This window comes from Lathyrus oleraceus, chromosome 2, assembly GCF_024323335.1.
Source record: "Lathyrus oleraceus cultivar Zhongwan6 chromosome 2, CAAS_Psat_ZW6_1.0, whole genome shotgun sequence".
NCBI classification, from domain to species: Eukaryota; Viridiplantae; Streptophyta; class Magnoliopsida; order Fabales; family Fabaceae; genus Lathyrus; species Lathyrus oleraceus.
In genome coordinates this window covers 446,112,889-446,132,370 of record NC_066580.1, presented here as the reverse complement: position 1 = coordinate 446,132,370, position 19,482 = coordinate 446,112,889, and the positions used below count along the sequence as shown (strand labels likewise).

At 36.4% G+C, this 19,482-nt stretch overlaps 1 protein-coding gene across 1 annotated transcript; it reads right to left on the bottom strand.

The window, feature by feature from the left end:
• Positions 1-1,882: 1,882 nt before the first annotated feature.
• Positions 1,883-18,712, bottom strand: LOC127123646 (putative inactive disease susceptibility protein LOV1). The gene is made up of 7 exons (XM_051053848.1): positions 18,641-18,712; positions 18,499-18,563; positions 18,167-18,218; positions 17,803-17,968; positions 17,269-17,397; positions 2,546-5,191; positions 1,883-2,416 (listed from the first exon to the last, which is right to left on the bottom strand). The coding sequence occupies exons 1-7, from the start codon at positions 18,710-18,712 to the stop codon at positions 2,412-2,414; spliced, it is 3,135 nt and encodes a 1,044-aa protein (XP_050909805.1). The 3' UTR covers positions 1,883-2,411.
• Positions 18,713-19,482: the final 770 nt, after the last annotated feature.

Sequence of the window (19,482 nt, the reverse complement as noted above, 5' to 3'; positions counted from 1 at the left end):
TCACATGTTTGTGCCTTCTTTGATATAGCTTAAGCCAGCACTATCACACCTTCTTCCTCACCTGAAACTCCCTCCTCTAACAGTCTCTTTCCTGCTCATACTCATATCTCCGAGCCTACCATCAATCCTCTCAATATCCACTCTATGCAAACTAGGGCCAAAAATGGTATCATTCAACCAGGACTCAATCTTACCCTTCTACTCACCCACATGGAAGCTACCTCTGTAAGTCAAGCCTTGGCTGGTCCTCATTGGTTTCATGTTATGAAAGATGAGTATCAGGTACTTTGGTGTCTCCATATGCTACTAAAAAGCCCATTGGTTGCAAGTGGATTTTTAGAGTGAATGAAAACCCCGATGGTTCCATCAACAAGTACAATGCACGACTTGTTGCCAAGGGGTTTCATCAGTAGACTGGCGGTGACTTTACTGAGACATTTTCCCCTATTGTGAAGTCGGTCGTTGTCAGAACAGTCTTGACACTTGCAGTCACAAACAGGTGGCATATTCAATAGATTGATGTCAACATTGTCTTCCTCAATGGCATCCTTGAGGAAGAAGTTTGCATGCACTAGCCTCCTGGCTTTGAGGTTTCAGATAAGGCTTTTGTTTGCAGGTTGAACCAATATATGGTCTTAAGTAGACTCCCAGGTCCTGGTTTGACAAACTCAAAGGGTGGTCCTGGTTTGACAAACTCAAAGGGTCATTGTTGCAGTGTGGCTTTCAAGCCAGCAAGTGTGATCCTAGTCTATTTCTACTTCACACCACCAGCCTTTCCATTATGGTTTTGGTGTATGTTGATGATATAATCATAACTGGAAATTTTGTATCTTTTATTGATACTTTAATAAAAAATCTCAATGACAAATTTGCTCTTAAACAATTAAGCAACTTAGACTATTTCTTGGGGATTGAAGTCACTCACTTACTCAACTGCTCGTTACTCCTCTCCCAAGCCAAGTATGTGTGTGACTTGCTGACCAAAGTTAACATGTCTTATGCCAAACGGATGCCCACACCAATGGTCTCTAGCATCAAACTTTCCAAAGTTTGGTCTGATGCAGTCCTTGATCCCATCCAGTTTCGCTCAGTTGTTGGTGCATTGCAATATGCTACATTAAGCAGACCTGAAATCTCCTTTTCGATTAACAAAGTGTGTCAATTTTATCTAATCCTTTGGAGGAACATTGGAAAGCAGCAAAAAGAATTCTCAGGTATCTTAGTGGTATTTTGCACTATGGTCTACTCATTCAAGATGCTTCTCTTCATCAACCTTTATCTCTTCTAGGATTCTGTGATGATGATTGTGCATCAGATCCTTATGACATAAGGTCAACATCAGGTGCTTATGTGTTTCTAGGCTCAAATGTTATCTCTTGTGTTAAACAAGAGCTTGGTTGTAGCTCATGTGCCTGTCCAGGACCAATGGGTTGGTGCTCTCACCAAACTTTTATCTGCTTTGAAGTTTCTGCCTAACATAACTTGCTTCAGACACACTCCATTTCTAAGGGGGGTGTTACAGATAGTTAGAAAATACTTAGTTTGTATTATTTTCTAATTACTAAATCTGTAATTAACTCTGCTGAACTGACAGTGAGTTACTCCTTTCCTATCTCTATATAAAAAGAGCTATGTACTCATTTTAGGAACAAACAATACAATATAAAATTCTGATCTGATTCTAACTGAATTCTCTATTTCTATCAGTGCTAAGCATTTTTTTCATGGTTTACTGTCTACATTACAATTATACAATTTGAGATGCCGAAGAATAAGCTATTCCTAATATGGAATTTTTAGTTTGTATCAAAGTAAAAAAAAAAATCCTAGATATAGAACAGACCTCAGAAAGGGAATAAAAAACATAACCAACTCAAGGAGCTGAAACTTTTAACTATTCTTCATGCAATAGAACAGACCTCGGAAAGGGGATTTTAAAACATACAATAGAAGTGAACAGTGTTCAATCTTTATGTGTTTGAATATAAGCTAAGACAATATACAAATATCAAAGTACAGCTTACATAACAATAATAGGATGCAACAATAACAAACAATAGAAATGAAATCCGTGGAGCTGAGCTAATGTTGCCTAGGCTAAGGTTTGAAGTTCCTCAATGTCGTGAGATATAACTATGCCTCTATTTGTCACAAATTCTGTTAATTCTGATGTTCTTATCTTTTGTGTGTTAAATGGATTCTTGTGAGATGAATGTGGGAAAAAAGAAGAAAAGGGTGTCAAAAAACTGACTTAGAGAAGTTTGGTTGGTGCTTTGACAATTACTTGGAGCACACACTGCATTGTCAAAATAAAATGAAGATTGCGTGCTGTATAACGGAGTACCAGAACATGAAATTGCGTCCATTCCTCAGATGAAATCTCCTATCACCCACCAACACTGCGCTGGAAATCAATCTGCAGTATGATATGCAAAAATGAAAGTAAGTTTCTTAAATCACTGCCTCCACAAGACCACAACATACAATGTATTTTAACACACTTTCTCATGTCAAATTTTGTATTAAGATGAACTAGCTTACTTACCAATTGCTAAAATGTCTGTTGTCGATTCGATTACTGGAGTATTTTTTAACTCAAGCAAATCTATAGTTCGAAGCCTATATTCAAAATCTACCGGCATGCCTGTAATCTTTAGTTTCTTCAAAGAAGTGATGTCCTTCAGTCCTTCTGGAATCTTTCGCAGCTTCTCACACCGATCAATAACCATGTACTCAAGCATTGGCATTGCTTTTTCCTCAACTTTCCATTCCTCCAATTCTTTCAAAAGAATGAGCCGCAAAACATGTAACTGCGAAAACCCTTCAGCACCGAAGCTCAATTCAGCCCAATTGTATGCTCCTTTACCCAAAAGGAGCATTTTAAGTTTTGGCAATCTCTCAAGTTTGGCAATGGACTCCTTCTGTAGGTGGGAATTGTGTAAAGTCAGTTTCAACATATTTGGCGGGAACTCGTGTGGATCGGGTAGCTTCTTGATCTTTCCATTCAAAGACAGCTTTTGAAGTTGTGTGCATTGAGACAGATGCATAAAGATCGGAAATTCATCTTCCTCGGATTGAAGTGATAGTGACAGCGAATGAAGATTGTGTAATCCTTGTATGGAAGAAAGAACAGAATTCACCACTGGTCCTGATAATCCATTTATCCCGAGCTGCCTAAGATTGGTCATATTTGCTAAACCACCATCTGCTATCCAGTTTCCAGCCTCAATGTATGGTAGGCTTTGTAGATTGGTTAATGTATCCAGCCGTAGATGTCCGCTATCTGGAGAATCAAACGGTGTATCCAACAGCAAATGTCTCAAGTTCACCAACTTCCAAATTACATTTGGTATTTTCTTAAGAAAACAACAATACCTTAAATCAAGTGTTTGTAGGTTTAGCAAGTTTCCAATGGAAAGTGGAAGTTTTCCTTCGAGATTGGTCTTTCTCAATCCCAGATACCTTAACTGAATCAGGTCCCCTATGGTACTTGGCAAGCTAACTAACCGAACACCGTCTAATTCTAACACCCTGAGGAGCTTAAATTCAGTGTAGATGACATTCAATTTCTTTTCTTGCATAAAACTCAAATGAATCCATACTTTCTTGTCTACATCTGCATTATATTCTCTATTGAAGAACAACAGAGAACGTGAATAATCTGCAATGTTTTTTAAGAAATCATACTGTTCATGGCAAGAATGTATAGAATGCCGTCGGGATTTAGTTAGTTGAGATGATGATGATGATGATGATGAGCCTGCCGTATCACCAAAATACTCCTCTTTTCCTTTGGTGACCGAAAGATCCCTAAGAAGATCATGGATGCGAATCGTTTTAACTCTTCCCAACGAACTCACCGTTCCCACTTGAATCATACACCTGCCAATCAACTCATTCAAGTATCTCTGAGCAACATCTTCTGCAGTTTCGCCACGTTCTTGTGGTAAAAAACCTTCAGCAATCCATAATCTGATCAATCTTTTCGTCTGAATTTTCATACCCTTTGGGAAAAGACCCAAATAGAGAAAACAAGATTTCAACGGCGAAGGCAAATCATTGTAACTCAAAGCCAAAAATTTTGTTATCTTCTCCTGATCTTCAAGCAAACCCCCTCTAATATTCCGCAACTCTCTAGCCCACTCCCCACTCGACTTCAACTTCCTAGACAACAAACCACCAACCACAACAACAGCAAGCGGCAAACCTTCACACTTCACCACAATTTCCTTAGCAAGATTCTCAAACTCAGACGGTATCGCACTCGCTCCAGGAAAAGCTTTACTACGAAGCAACGTGAAACCCTCTTCATGATTCAACAGCCTTAACTGATGAGGATGACCGTGTGCATCAGCATGTAAAGCAACCTCCCAGTTCCTAGTTGTCAACAATATCTTACTCCCTAATTTCCTCTTAGGAAAAGCGTATCTAAGACCATCCCAAACTTCCATACCCCAAACATCATCAAGAACAATCAAATACCTTTTCTCCGCCAACACATTATGAAGCTTATTCACCAACTCTTGTTCAAGTAACTTGTCAATCTCATCTCCCGCAGGAGGATCAACAACACCTCTAAGAATCCTTTGTAAAACCTCCTTCCTCTTATCCCTATACTCTTCAGAAACATAAACCCAAGCTTTACATTCAAAATGATTCGCTATTCTACTATCATTATACAGTTTTTTAGCCAATGTAGTCTTCCCCAAACCACCCATACCAACAATAGAAACAACATGTCGTGTTGGCTCTAATGTAATCAACTGTGTAAGAATTGAACCAAAATCCTCTTTTACCTCAACAACATACTCTTCTTCTGAACAAGGCGACGGTTGTCTCCAAAGCCTCAATCTCTCGCTATCACCGTCACGGTCATTAGCGTTAGGGTTAGGGTCAAGGCTTTTGATAACAACTCCGTATGTATCACGTCTATCTGAAATATCTTTGATTTGCGAAGGATTCTGTCGATTCTTGTGCCGAGTTTGTAGAGATGAAAAGGCGTGAAGATTTTGTTGTGGAAATGGGTTCGGAAACCCGCGTGCGAAGACGTTGGTTGGATTGTTGTTTTGAGTCGGCGTCTTTAAGGAAAGATTGCATCCATGATAACTCGTTTTTGAGTTTCTCGAGTTGGTGTGTTGCTGTGGCGAGTGTTGAAAGTGATGAAGTTGCTGGTTAGAGTAACAGCTGGGTTAGTTTTGTTACAACTGTTGAGACTGCTACCTCGGCCATGTTGGTTTGGTTTGGGATTTTGGTCTGTCTATGGTGCTCAGTGCTCTCACATCACAGCTCATACGATACGAGACTCCTTCGATCAAGTTTCTTTTCTGGTTAGTATCTGTTTCTTCTTACTTGTCTTTTTCTGTGAGGAAGTCTACGATGCTTCTTTAGTTGCTTTATTTGTCGGTGACTGTGCTTATGATAAATGAAAATAAATAGGAAAAATTTTATGTGCTTCTATGGATGTAGAAATGAAAAAGAAAATATTGATTTATTACGTTTTGTCATTTTATATCAATATTTTAAAATTAAATATATGATTACGTAGAATATATGTTTTTAATTAATTAATAATATAAAAATATTTTATATTATATTTTCTTTTCTCTTAATAATATATTTTTAGTATAATAAAAATTATTTGAAGTTTAGAAACGAGTATAAGGTTAGTTTATGATTTTTGACAAAGGATTCAAACTTATTAAGTCTGATTTAGAAGAATCTTAGACAACATATCCATAAGATTAAAATTACTCTCTTTTAAAAATATGTTCAGAATCTCATAAATGTTTGCAATGAATTAGTATTTCGACATGAAAGTATGGTATAAAGGTGGTGAATTCGACTTGCCTATCAGGTCTTGGGACTTGGTATATTCAGGAGTCCAAAGATTAGGTGATCTAAAGACGTTTTGACACTACACTATAAGATTTGATAGAAAAACTCTTCGATGTAGGTAGTTAGAGATTGTAAATACAATTTCAATAGTGAACAACTGTTTAGAGGCAATTCAAAGACCAAAAACATGTGGAAACGCATAAGACATAAGTCCACGTAATAGGAAACATGTTCAGTCATGGGGTAGTAACTGTTATCGACGGTTATTAATGTATGTAGTATATAAGTCGATTTCAGTTATATAATAGAGATTCGCAAATTTTATCATTATTCTCTATGGAACTCGAGTATCCAAGTCACAAAGAAAAAAGAGTTTGTGAGGAAATATGTATAAATTTGCATCCCTTTTTCTAATTCTTTTATCAAAACATTTTATTTTTATTTTATTTTATTTGTTGTTTACTTTATCTCTTCGAACAATTGTGCATTGTTCTTATTGGAATTTCTATCCAATTTCCCATATATTCAAACATAAACACCCCAAGCACAAATGAGTTTCATCAAACTACCTTGCACAAATTATCCTTAGGGTGAGTTTAATCCCTTAAGTGAACTAAAATTTGTGATTTTATTTACTAAAAACATCGGTAAACAAATTGGCACACACAGTGGGATCCTTTAATGCAAGAAATTTAAATTTTTATAGAAAAGTTATTTTGTGCTTGTTTATTTTGTTCTTCTTACATGAAATATTTTCAATGTCTGAGTGTTTATGCGTCTGAGGAGTGGTAGAACTCTTGTTAAAATGGTACGTCCCAAAAACACTTTCATTCCCCATAATGATTCTCCAGATACTGAAGAACAACCAACCGAATCTACGATTGGTGGTGTAGGAACGTCAACGTTTGTTGGAGTAAGTGCTCCTTTTGTGAATCAAATGTCAGTTTTGACGATGTACCGTAATTAGCGGTTCCCCCTCCACAAGTAACCAGTATTTCAACTACTCTCAGGGTCACACAAACTATGATAGTGTAGGAGAATTGCCATCCAAGGCGCAGCGGAATTTAAAAATTTCTCCATTTAGTGATCCTTACGAATGGGCATGATCAGTGATAGAATCGTTACCTCTTGTGGCGATTCAAACCTTTGGTGCAGATCTCTGATAATGATCAAAACCTTTGATACAGATCCACGGGGCGATCACGAACGTTGAACGATGACAACGTCTCTACTCAGTCCACACGAACGGATTCCTTCAATCGCAGTGCTAGCTGTTATGAATGAAGGCTTTGAGTGAGAGAGAGATACGAAATTTCAACTCTTCAGTTGTGTTTTCTGTCTCAGTGAGTTACAATGCTTCTACCCAAGGGGTTCTATTTATAGAACCACTTGTGTGGGCTTCAAGCCAAAAAGCCCACTTAAGTGCATTTTGGCCCATATCTCATAATATGCCAAAATCACTTAAGTACTTGGTACCTTACCATATTTCGTATTCTACTTAAGTACACCGTACCTTATGATGTTCCTTAATTATTCTATCTCTCATCAATCCGTCCTTTGTGTGTGACCCTATAGGTTTTCGCGGCGTTGGCAATTATATTAAATCACGTATTTAACATAATAAATAGTGAGCGGTATCTAGCAACACATCACTGCTACCCAAGTCACGAAAATGTCATGTGATCTGACAAAACCTTCTGTGATAATAATTATGTGTATAATTACCCTTTTGCCCTTATGTCTATATTGAACACAAGGTATAGACCGTGTCACCCTTGTCCAGTTCAATATTGGGCCCATAGACATTTATCCTGTTACGCAGGATTGGCAAATTCCATCTAGGACACTCATGTCCCTCAGCATGCTTCGTGGAGTACCCATCAACTGTCTTTATGGTTATCCAGTTACGGACAACGTTGGATCAGCAATAAAGCACTCAACTCTACATCTAGGATCTATAGTGGTTTCAGGTCGAAGAGTGGTATACACTATTATCACCATGAGAATAACTTATGACACTTTGCATAACTTTCTATATAGTATTCTCATAGCGGGTCAATCCGGTATAAATATTACTCCTAATATTCATACATATGTTTAAGACTTGATAACTCTTTATCCATGATCCATGAGATGTGATCATCAGTCTACAAACATAATAGTCTTAATGCTTTAATGTTATCCCACTTCACACTAAAGCTCGACTACGGATACTTTAAGAATAACGTCCTTATGTTTAATGTGTTCTCATGATTAAGTCACACTTAATACATTAAACGGACTATCTATTCCAAGGACTTTATTAATCAACCATAATAAAGAAAATGCCTTTAAATAATTCGATACAAGTACCAAAAATATTGGCCTCTAGGGCTTATACCAACAGATAGGAGACCTTGAGCCTTCTTTTCTCCCAAGTTTTACATTATCCCCTGGTAGTAGGAAATATTATTATGGCAAGTGAACTGCAATGATGGCGAGCCTACAACTAATACATCTACATATGCATCAGGATCTACTATAAGCAATCTTAGTCAAATGGCACAAACACAAAAAATGTTAGGATATATCCCTCAAGTTATGCCATCCATATCACTAGTTCCATCTTGTATGTGAGGTAACAAATGGATGAAAGTAATTGTGATATGATTAACATGCTTACGTAGCAAATCAGTATGGTGTTTAATCCTTTGATCTAAAACACAAACCACAGTTACCAACAATTGGCGCATCAAATGGTTCAAATGATGATTTATTTGGTGCTCCTCAAGCGCCTATTCAACCAATCCCTCAAGTCCAAGCACTTAGAGCGATTCAAAACTCAGGAGTTGCAAATAGTGAGGTATATACTAATAACCAAGGGTAACAAAAGGTTATGCCTCGGCTAGTCAAACAACCCATACCCAGGGTAGTCGAAGCAGGCATAAGTCAAAATAGTCCAGAGGTAGTATTGGTCAATAGGAATCCAGATGCAGACCAAGTTGTTATGAGAGTCCAACAAAATAATTTTAGGGGGACAGAATAACATAGACAATGTGGTCGAACGGGTCTTAGCCCAAACTGGCCTTAATGTGGGTCTTCATAGACCAAACTTTGTTTTTGCCTTGTTTGAGCATGTAATACAAACTGAACTACCAAGGGGTTGGAAAATCCCTAAATTCACTAAGTTTGCAATAAATACTAATGAGTCTATTGTCTAGCACATTGCTCGATATCAAGCAGATGCGGGAAATTTGGCCAATAATGAAAACTTAAAAATGAAATACTTTCCTAATTCCTTGACCAAGAATGCTTACACGTGGTTCACCATCCTACCTCCAAATTCTATATGTAATTGAATCAATTAGAAAGGGTGTGTCGCACCTTGAAAAATGAGAACACGACTTTGTGAAGTGCAATCGCACGCTCGCGGGATGGACTGAACAAAGTCTCCATCGAACTTTATTTATTCCTAGAAAGGAAAAGGTAAATATCGATAAAACCCAAGAAAGAACGACAATGATATTGGTCGTCGCAACTAAATCAGGGTTCTAGAGTTGATTATGCAAGGGGAAGGTATTAGCGCCCCTCGTGTTTGTTGTACTCAACGGGAACCATTAGGTTAGTTGTGTGCATTAGTGTTGGCTTAGAAATGTTAGACTTCTCGAGTTATTAAAGTGGGAAAGAAAATAGGAACAAAAGAAAAGAGAAAATGTTTTTGGATATTTTTATTAATGTGTCTGATAAGATCTATGAATTCTGCTCCTACGTATCTCCGGGTGCAATAGAGAACTCAAGACTTACGTAGTTCTGGGTAGAACGTGAGAGGTTGAGGTTGAAGGAGGGGATGTCGTCGTGAGGGTGTTATTGGTGTGCTTGGTGGAGAGGTTAAATGGTATATGAAGGTTAGTTTGGATGGAAAGGAGAAAATGAAGGAATGTTGAGATGGAGGAAAGGTGATTTTTGGATGGTGGTGGAGGTTGTGGTTATGGTTGATGTGAATATGGTGAGGGGAAGGTGGAGGCAGCGGTGGAGGGAGTTTGAGGAGGAGGTTGTGTGTGATGAAGGTTTGGAGAGGTTTTAGTGGTGAGCAGTGATACGTGGGTAGTTAAAAAGGAAAAGCAGGGTGAGGTTGCAGGAGTGTGTGAGTTGTGGTTTGAGGGGTTTGGAGGTTTTTAAGGTGATGTCGAGATAGTGAGCAGAGGAAGGTAAGGAAGATGGGGGTTTTTTCGGTTGTTGTAGTGAAGTGATAAGGAGAGAAAAAGAAAGAGAGTGTGGTTTGTGTGAGGAGTGAATAAGAGGTTTTGAAAGTTGATTGAGGTATCATGAACAATGAAAGAAATCTAAGATTTTTTTTTAAAAAAAACCTATAACGTGTGTGTGTACATTTTCAATTGGTGAGCCTTATCCCTCATGCATCACGTACCAAAAGAGTACCAAGTGATCTTTCCACTAATTCCAAAAATCGACAAATAAAATAAAACTCTCCTCTTTTACATTTGCCAACTAAAATTCAAATGTGATTTGCCACATGTCATCCAATGATAGAAGGGGAAAAAATATCTTGCTATTTTTTTGATTTCTTTTTACAAACTTAAATTAAAATAGTGAAACTTCAAAAATTAATTAAAAAAGAATGACACAATCAAAATTCAAATTAAAAGTATGATTAACTTTAAATAATGGGTCATATTATTATGACTAAAAAAGGGAAGTAAACAGACCAAAAATGAATAAAAATTGGACGCAAAAATGCTCAAATAATTAAAAGGATTGCACCATAATGATCAGTGCGAAATAAACTTCTCGAAAACATACAGGTTTTTGTCAAATTTTGAAATAGAAAGCGCCTGATTAAAATGCTCAGACGAATCAAAATGTGACCGAAAAAGTGGGCGAAAAATAAAATCGAACACACCAGGTTAAACTACGTGAAACATAGACTAATAAAACTGATGTTTGTAGACTCGATTTGGAAATATTTTTTCTACTGATTTGACACACATTTGACAAATTATTCAACCGAATTGCCCGTAGATCCGAAAATTTATTTCGACTAATATTCTAGTCATTATACGGTAGGAAATGCATGTCATGCTATACAGAGATGCAAAAACTATTATGTATGTATTGAATCGGGGATTCAGGGTCAAAATGGGGGTGTGACAGGGTGTTCCATGAGTAGGCATGGCAACATAACCCGTATCCGTGGGTACCCACCCGAACCCACTCCGAAGTTGACGGGGAAAACCCACTTTAACTGGGTTTGGGTTTGTGTTTGAGTTTTCCTCGATTATAAAATATGGGGACAGATCGGGTAGTGGGGACACTAGTACCCACCCCGAATCCGCCCCGTTTATTTCATTATATACATTATTATTTATTTTTGATAATTTAGAATATTAAATATGTGGTTAATGTTTTGATATTTTAATTTGAATTTATTATTTAAAATATTTGAAATGTATGTATGGAATTTTTTTAGATTGTTTTATTTTATTATTTGTAATGTAATTTTATTTTGGAAAAAAATAAATATTTCTATTAAAAAAATTGATTTCACTAAATGAATAGTGGCGGGGTGGGGATACCCGAATCCAACCTGAACCCGTTTGGGACGGGTTTGGATTTTGATTCTCCATCCCCGTTTGGGTTTGGGGCGGGGAATGTATTTGTTTAGGGATTCGGGTTTGGGTTTGGAGGAGGTAAAAACCGTCCCTGACCCGCCCCGTTGCCATGCCTATCCATGAGCAGTTTTACACGGGTCAGTCGAAGATCATCCTAGAAGAATTAGCTAGTGTGAAACGAAAATTGGCTGAGTCAATAGATGATTGTTGATTGATGTTTAGAGTTTTGATTATCTGGGTCGTCAGATGGTTGTTCAAGATGTTGGTTTTTGCCATATTCGTTGGATCGTTTAGCAGTGTTTTCCTCGACTAGATTTTAGGTTGATGGTTGTTGTAATGGTGAGTCTATATGAGCTTCATTATTTGTTAAGGGGAAAATGATAAAAATAGGATGTTCCTACAAATAAGAGAAAAACCAAATCAAATTATAAAATTGTGAGATGGAGATCGAAAAGGAGATGTAAAAGAAACTCAAAATACCTCAGTTGCCTTGAAGCTAGGGATTGATTTTGCACTTTTTGAGCTTTTAGTAGGAGGAGTTTTCTTTACTCAATATGTCCTCTTTCGAGTTAGCTGAGGAATCTCTTCTTCTTCATTTCCCCCGTCATCAATATTGATAACAAGCTCTTTTCTTTATTTCTTTGGGGTATTGGCCTCAAAAGTTTGGTCTTTTGCTTTCTTTTTCTGCTTGGTCTGTCGAAGTCCTGAAGCCTCAACAAAAGTCTTTTTCTTCTTAGCATCTTAAAAATCTTAGGCTATAACTTTTTTCTACCAAGTTATTTTGATACTTGGAAGGTATGGGTCAAATAGAAACCAAAGTCTCATCACTCTCATTGGTGGACTCGACCTCTTTATTTTCCTCTTTAGCTCTTGGTTTAAACTAAAGCATTGATAAGTATTCATATAAGAAAGAATGGATGTGTGGAAATAGAGGAGGGTTAGAGAGTCTGTAAGACCCGTGTTTCTTCATTGTCGAGAGTGAAAGACATTTTATCTTTCTTGGATTTCTTTTTACCAGGGGTGGTAGTGGTGGAACTACTCCCTCTTTTTCAACTCTGGAATATAAGAACAAGGATAAATAAAAGATACAGAAAAACATGTGGTACAAAGAAAGGTTGAAGGTCTAGAAAGTTTACTTGTTTTGTTTCCTTTGGATGATCAGACTTCTCACCAGCGTTGATTGTGTCGATGTCCTTCTTCTTCGACCTTTTTAAGGGAAAAGTTATAGCTACTATAGATCAACACAAGTAAATAAAGTGAAACATAAAGAAAAGTTAAGAGGTTCCTAAGAGTCATATATCTCACCTACTGAACTGGTGGATAAGATTCGAACATGTTCAATATAAACCTTGATTTGCCCTCTATAATTGTGTGTATAATACTTGGTTGAAACTACTCTATCAGGAGGCTTTTTAGATTCATTTTCTAAGACTTTAAAAGATAAAATAGGATACCATTTTGGAAATGGCGTCTGAAAATCCATTCAAAATTCACAAGTTGGTAATGGTGGAAACTTAGAAAAATAAATTTTTAAAGCAAAATCATACATATGTTTTACATAAGGTGGAAATTTCAGATTTAGGATTATTTTATAGTAAATTTGTGTTATTGATCACACTAAAATTTACGTATTTTTGACTCCGATTTCGCATGCATTCTAGTTGTTTTATTATCATTTTGTTGTGTTATTGTTATGTTTTTCTTTGTTTAGAGGTTTTACTTTAATCGGAGCCCCGATCGAGAAAAGGAGTGAAAAAGGGCTAAAAACCCTAAAATTCAGCATTTTGTGCTTATGGCCTACCCCATGGCGGGCGCCACAGACCAAGCCATGACGTGTCCAAGTCCAACTTCCTCAACTCCCACGTTTCCCCACTACATCCACTAAGGCGCCCCACTTTGTGCTTGTGGCGGGCGCCATAGCCTTGTGGCGGGCGCCACAAGAAGGAAACGGTTTTCTCTATTTTCAAGTTGAAGGGCATCCAAGTCAATTCCACTTTTTTTATTTGCTTATAAATAGAAACGCGAATTCAGTTTTACAACCATCCAAACTTAGAGCAGAGGCAAACTCAGAAGCAACTTTGTTTCACTTAGGCATATATTCAGTATTTTATAGTGGTAATCGCTTCGCATTGGAGTGTTACCACAATTGTGTCATCAAGTCTGTGATAGAGTCTGTAATCGAGTTTGGAGCACTTTGGAAGGAAGTTAATCCTGCCGCCATTTTCTTTTCCGCATTGCAATTTACTCAGCCCTCCGATTGGAGCAGGTTTTTATTACTCGCATTTACTTTCTTTATTTCCCGCACTCGCTTTTACTTTATTTATTTCCCGCACTCGCTTTTACTTTATTTATTTACCGCACTCGCTTTTACTTTATTTATTTCCCGCACTCGCTTTTACTTTATTTATTTCCCGCACTCGCTTTAAATTATTTATTTCCTCGCACTCGCTTTACTTTTATTTATTTTCTCGCACTCGCTTTAAATTGTTTACTTTCCGCACTCGCACTACTTTTATTTACTTTAATGCACTTTTACTTTACCATGTCTAACTAAATTTATAAGGTTAGAATGTAAGGATCATAATTGAACCGATAATCCGTACAATTGTTCGTAGAAACACTTAAGGGCTATTTTAACTTTCAAATTAAGTTTTCTCGCACTTCAATTCCGTTGGGTAAGATCGAAAGTCGTCCAACGTCTTTTTAAACTTAATTGTTTTTTAACTATTTCAAAAACAGCGAAAGCGCTTTGTTTAGTTCATTAGGAGTTTTTAACATCAAGAAGAAAAGAGATTTTAAAACTATTTTCGGACGCGTTTATAAGTTTAGAGTCTGGTTCGTGAGAACCTCTTTTGGTTAAGAAATCCAGGTTATAATACTTTTCAACTTAGTCAAGATACTATATTTCTTAAAAATAGGTTTACTACTCTAATGCAATGCGCGCCTTTTTATAAGTGACAATAGGAGGGTTTGATTAGGGAGTACAACTCGGTTCTGAATACGCGAAAGCGACAGTTCCTATTAAATTAGTTCTTTTCAAAGTAGGAAACATTGCCTATAATTAGTTCTATTAGCAAGTACTTGGATTATCAATTGATTACGTGAATTACATTCGACCCCGTCTTTATTAATTATATTCTATTTCAATACTTTACTTTTCATTGCACACTACAAAAACACCTATTTTGACTGCCTTTGATAAACACCATAACAACAGATAACGATATATTGACACTTGGTCTCTGTGGATTCGATAATCTTTTATATTACTCTGACGCGTTCGTATACTTGCGAAAAACACGCATCAGTTATAAAGAAAGGGTTGAATCATAGACAGTTCGACTAAGTTGACATAGGTTATACACTATTTCAAAGTGATTTTGAAACTTGAATTTCTTTTATGCGTGTACATCGGTTTTCTTCTGTTTATTCTGCAGAGAGGGAAAATGTCTGTTAAACGTTGTAGAAAAGTCGAGTGATCCACAAAGACATCAAGAAGGCAAGATGACCACCAGTCTTCAAATTTTTGTGTGCATAAAAAGAAGCTTGAAATTTAAAAGGGGTTAGATTAATGACTTCTTTGGCATGAAATTCTAAACATGATTGATAGTTTTCCTCCGACAGTTCATTGTTGGCCAGACAAATTTCGTCTTTATGGTTATAAAGATACTTTAGTAAAATTTGGCTAAAGCCAATCTGTCTAGCTACTATGTTTGATTGATAATCGACAAGTCCCAAGCCAACTCTCACCGTTGAAATTTTGGTTGACAGAAAAGTGGGTTCGAGGAAAGACCCCCCAAATTTCGAGAGCTTCACAATGGTGTTCGGGGGGAAAGAGGTGGAAATTCTATCTTAAACAAATTTGACCCATAAATTTGACTGATAAATGAGACCATGGAGGAAATGATTGTAGCACATCCTGCATACATAAAGAAATAGTCTTTGAAGGTTTCTTCAATCAAACAACTAGTATCTTCTAGGGTAAGCAGAGTGAGCCTGATGCTTTCAACCCGTCTATCTTAGACATGTCTTGTTAATTCATATGGGATGGTAATCTTTATAGAAAAGGCCCAGGGGTGGCATTAAGCCAGATTTGCAAGAGCCACATAGGGCCAGAGATCAAAAACTTATCATTATAATGGGTTATAGATTTTAAGACAAAAACAGTCAGTCCTAGAGATTCATAAAGGGAACCTAAGATTAGCTTGCCAAGACAAATGTGTTGGCCCCTCACGAATCTAAATTGCTAAAACTATAAACTTCTTGGCTATTTGCAAAGAACCGAAATAAAAGATAAAATGTGATAACCAAAGAGTGAGGAAAGAGATGTGCTCATAGTCAGAGACTTCCTCATGGTGGTCATTGTTCTTTGATATAATGCTAAAACTTGCACGAGTAAAAGAAAAATTAGGTTTGATTTTATTTTTGAGAGAGGGGTTGAAGGTATCCCTAATTGGTCGAAGGCCAATAATAACCCCTTTATTATGGGAGTTCGAGGCGGGAAGATGGTAGAGTGAATTGGAGATTCGTCAAAATAGAGAGATTTGGGAGTTATGGTAGTAGTTATAATAGCTCTAATAGTATAAACATTATGCATAATGATGTTTTCTTGGTCTCTTCTTATCCAAGACACATACCACTTATGGAGACTTTATACACGTGCATAGTCGTCTTATGCAACAAAGTTGTGGCATTGACTCTTTATTTAACAGTGAGGTGGTGGTAAAATATTTTTGCATAGTTTTGTTTATATCATCCACTGGGAGGGAAGATGATGTTTTGTTGGAGCCCTACATGAAATGTGAGAAGCCTACATGAGGCGTACTCAAGGAGTTGAGCGAAAATACTTTTATATGTATATGAGTGTTAGAGAGTTGATGGAGTGTAAGGAGGATAAGTTGACGATTCGTGTTTATTTACATAAATGCTTTTTTGTATCACCTCTAGTTCTTGCTTATTTATTCTTCTTTTAAACCTTGATATTTTATGCAGATAAGATGACTCCCAAGTGTTGATGGAAAATGCAGGGGCAAAAAAAGGCGAGGTGGGGGCCACTACTAAAAAAATGACTCTTCTAATTTATTGACTCATATTCTGAGGAAGAGGAAACCATTGGATGAGAGAAATATCATTTAGGTTACACATATCTCTTTTATGAGATCTTCATTGGCGAACAAAAAGTCTTTTATTAGGACCAAGAAACATAAGGCTAACTCAGGGAATACTCATGTTAACTTCGAGACGGCCGTCTCCATAGACCTAAAGAAGAGAGTTTCCTTGGGTGAGGGTGAGGTAGATTCTTCTCAAGGAGAAGCTTTTACAAAATCTCTTAGAAATCAAGAGGTGTCATCCTTCTTAGACAAGGATTTGACGGCTCCAGATTCATATTTATCACCTCATTGCGTCCAATGACTTGGAGATGGCTAGAAAAATGGGCTCGAGACAACTCTTTCAAAGAATGAAACTTGTACGTTGAGGGGGGCCCTTTTGGGAAAAGACATGTCTAAAGAGTATGACCTAGGGTAGAAGAATGCAGAAAAGTGGAAGGTCGGTCTCAAAAATATAAAGGAGAACTTTGATCTCAACAAGACATTATTGGATTATATGGATCTATGTTCTTGCAGGAATAATTGTTAGTTGGTTTCGATGATGACAATTGATGAGGAAGTTTTAAAGATAACAACTCCATAAGTCAATCCTAATTAGGGTAAGAGAGGTAAAATTGATGTAAAAATCCACCAAATTAGATAAGACAAACACATATTTTCCAAATTTGGAAGTAAACCTTTGTATCTCGAAGTTGTCCTAAAGCCTACAAAAAATTTACCACGCATGTGAGTAGTTGCCCACATATTTAGCTTTTCATATATTTCCAACATCCAAGGGTTGTCTTTCAAACCAAACTCACTTACCAATGCATTCCATTCCACATCAAACTCTTTAACCTCAAAATCACCTAACATGCAATTCTTAAACTTCTTAACAAATCTTGGATTTTTAATGTTACTAGAAGCATTTCGAATCAAATGTCAGGCACAAATACGGTGATGAGCATTTGGAAAAACTATTCTTATTGCATTTTCATCGCTAAATCTCCATCTGTTATTACAAATACAAGACATTTCCCTTCCATTGCTTTAACGAAATTCTTCAAAGCCACACACAATTTTCTTCAGTTTTATCACTTCAATAACATTACCAAATATAATACTTTGATTGTGATGTTTTACTCCAGAAAATATCACTAAGGGCGTATTATAAGTTATTTTCCTATATGTCGCATCAAGCGCCAACAGATAACCAAATAATGAATAATATGTACAACAAACACCATCACACCAAAATAGACGTTGAAGCATACAATTCTCATTCACAATATGTCTCAAATACATCATATAATCGTTATCACACATTCCATTAAGGAAATCAAGTGCATCATTAGTGTCAAAACTCTTAACCCTGATTCCCTTAAATTTCTCGTTGTACATGTCTCTTTTAGAATAACCAATATTCTCATACCCACCAATCTGTGTAGCAAAGAAATCATATATACATGAGGTTGGGATACCCGATTTTCTTATTGTTTTCATTTGGTATTTGTCGTCTTCACTCGTCTTCCTATGTGCTGGAAGCATCCTCTCATACTTGTTAATAACAAACAAATGATTGTGGGCATCGTCAAATAATTTAATGTACTATCGATATGAACTAACATCAAGACGAACCTGCATTTTAATTTCACAACCATACTGACTAATAGGTTTTTGTTCTCTTTTTCTATATACGAAATTTATGATTTTTTCATCTTTCATTCCTTGTCAATGGCAAAGGAACTTTTTTTGGAATACTACACATTCCTACTCAACATGACCCATTCTACCAACAAATCCATGTAAACATGCATACTAGTTATATAACATAAAAGTTTCCTCTAGTAAAGGAAAGTGGTACCTCATCATTTCTTCACAACATGTCTCTTTGAAGTTTATTTTCTCTAAATCAGTTGTCGAATCAACTTCATTTTCAACATCAAATTTGCATCCTTTTCCATTATTGCCCATCTCTACCTAAATCTTCTTCATACGATGACGAGTCCGCATTGTCATTACTATAACTACTTCCCTACAAATTGATTGTAAACAACATCGTCAAGGTTACAAACATTATTTATAGCATATGAACTGTTACTTCAAACCTACCTCATAAGCCACATTAGTATTAACAGTGCGTTGTGAATCTTTGAAAATGTCAAGAATCTCTTCAATATCCATGGAACTCCCCAATTACCTACAAATATTAAACAAAATTGCTTTAGCATCTCAATTCAATGTCATGCATAAAACCCAAAACCTTTCAACAAATTCGAACACAAACAAAATTCAACAACACCAACATCAGTTTACATAATCAAACTTGATACCTAATTCGAAATAGAACGGAATAACTTCATGTAAAAAAACTAAAACATTTCAACATATTCAACACCTTTGAAAATAACTAAAACCTTTCAACATATTCAACACCTTTGAAAATAACTAAAACCCAATTACATATGCTAAACAAAATCAACTCCAAAGTTAATTACCTTATTGATAAATTGAACGGAAAATATGTAGATGTCAAACAAATTGGATTTTTTTTGTCTTACAATTCAACTCCAATCAAACATAATGGCGACGATTCTCATAACTCATGAAAATCGTCGATTTCAAAACAACAAGACGAAGACCCAGAACTGACGGCAACAACAACGACTCAACTTAATTTGAAATGACTTGATGAACAATACCAACTTTATTCGGTTCATTTTGATTAAGTGGAAGTGTATAAACAATAAAAACAAATATATTATTTTGTCTAATTTTTTATATTTTAAAAAAAAAACTATCTATTAGGTCACTTTGCATAGATCAAGATATTTTGTCACTTTTCCCATGTCGGGAAAGAAAGGATCCTGCCGTAAAAGCCACCTGAAATTAAGGATGACAAAATGGATCCGGTTCATTGGACATAACCGTTTTACGTTTTACCTGTACTTTAG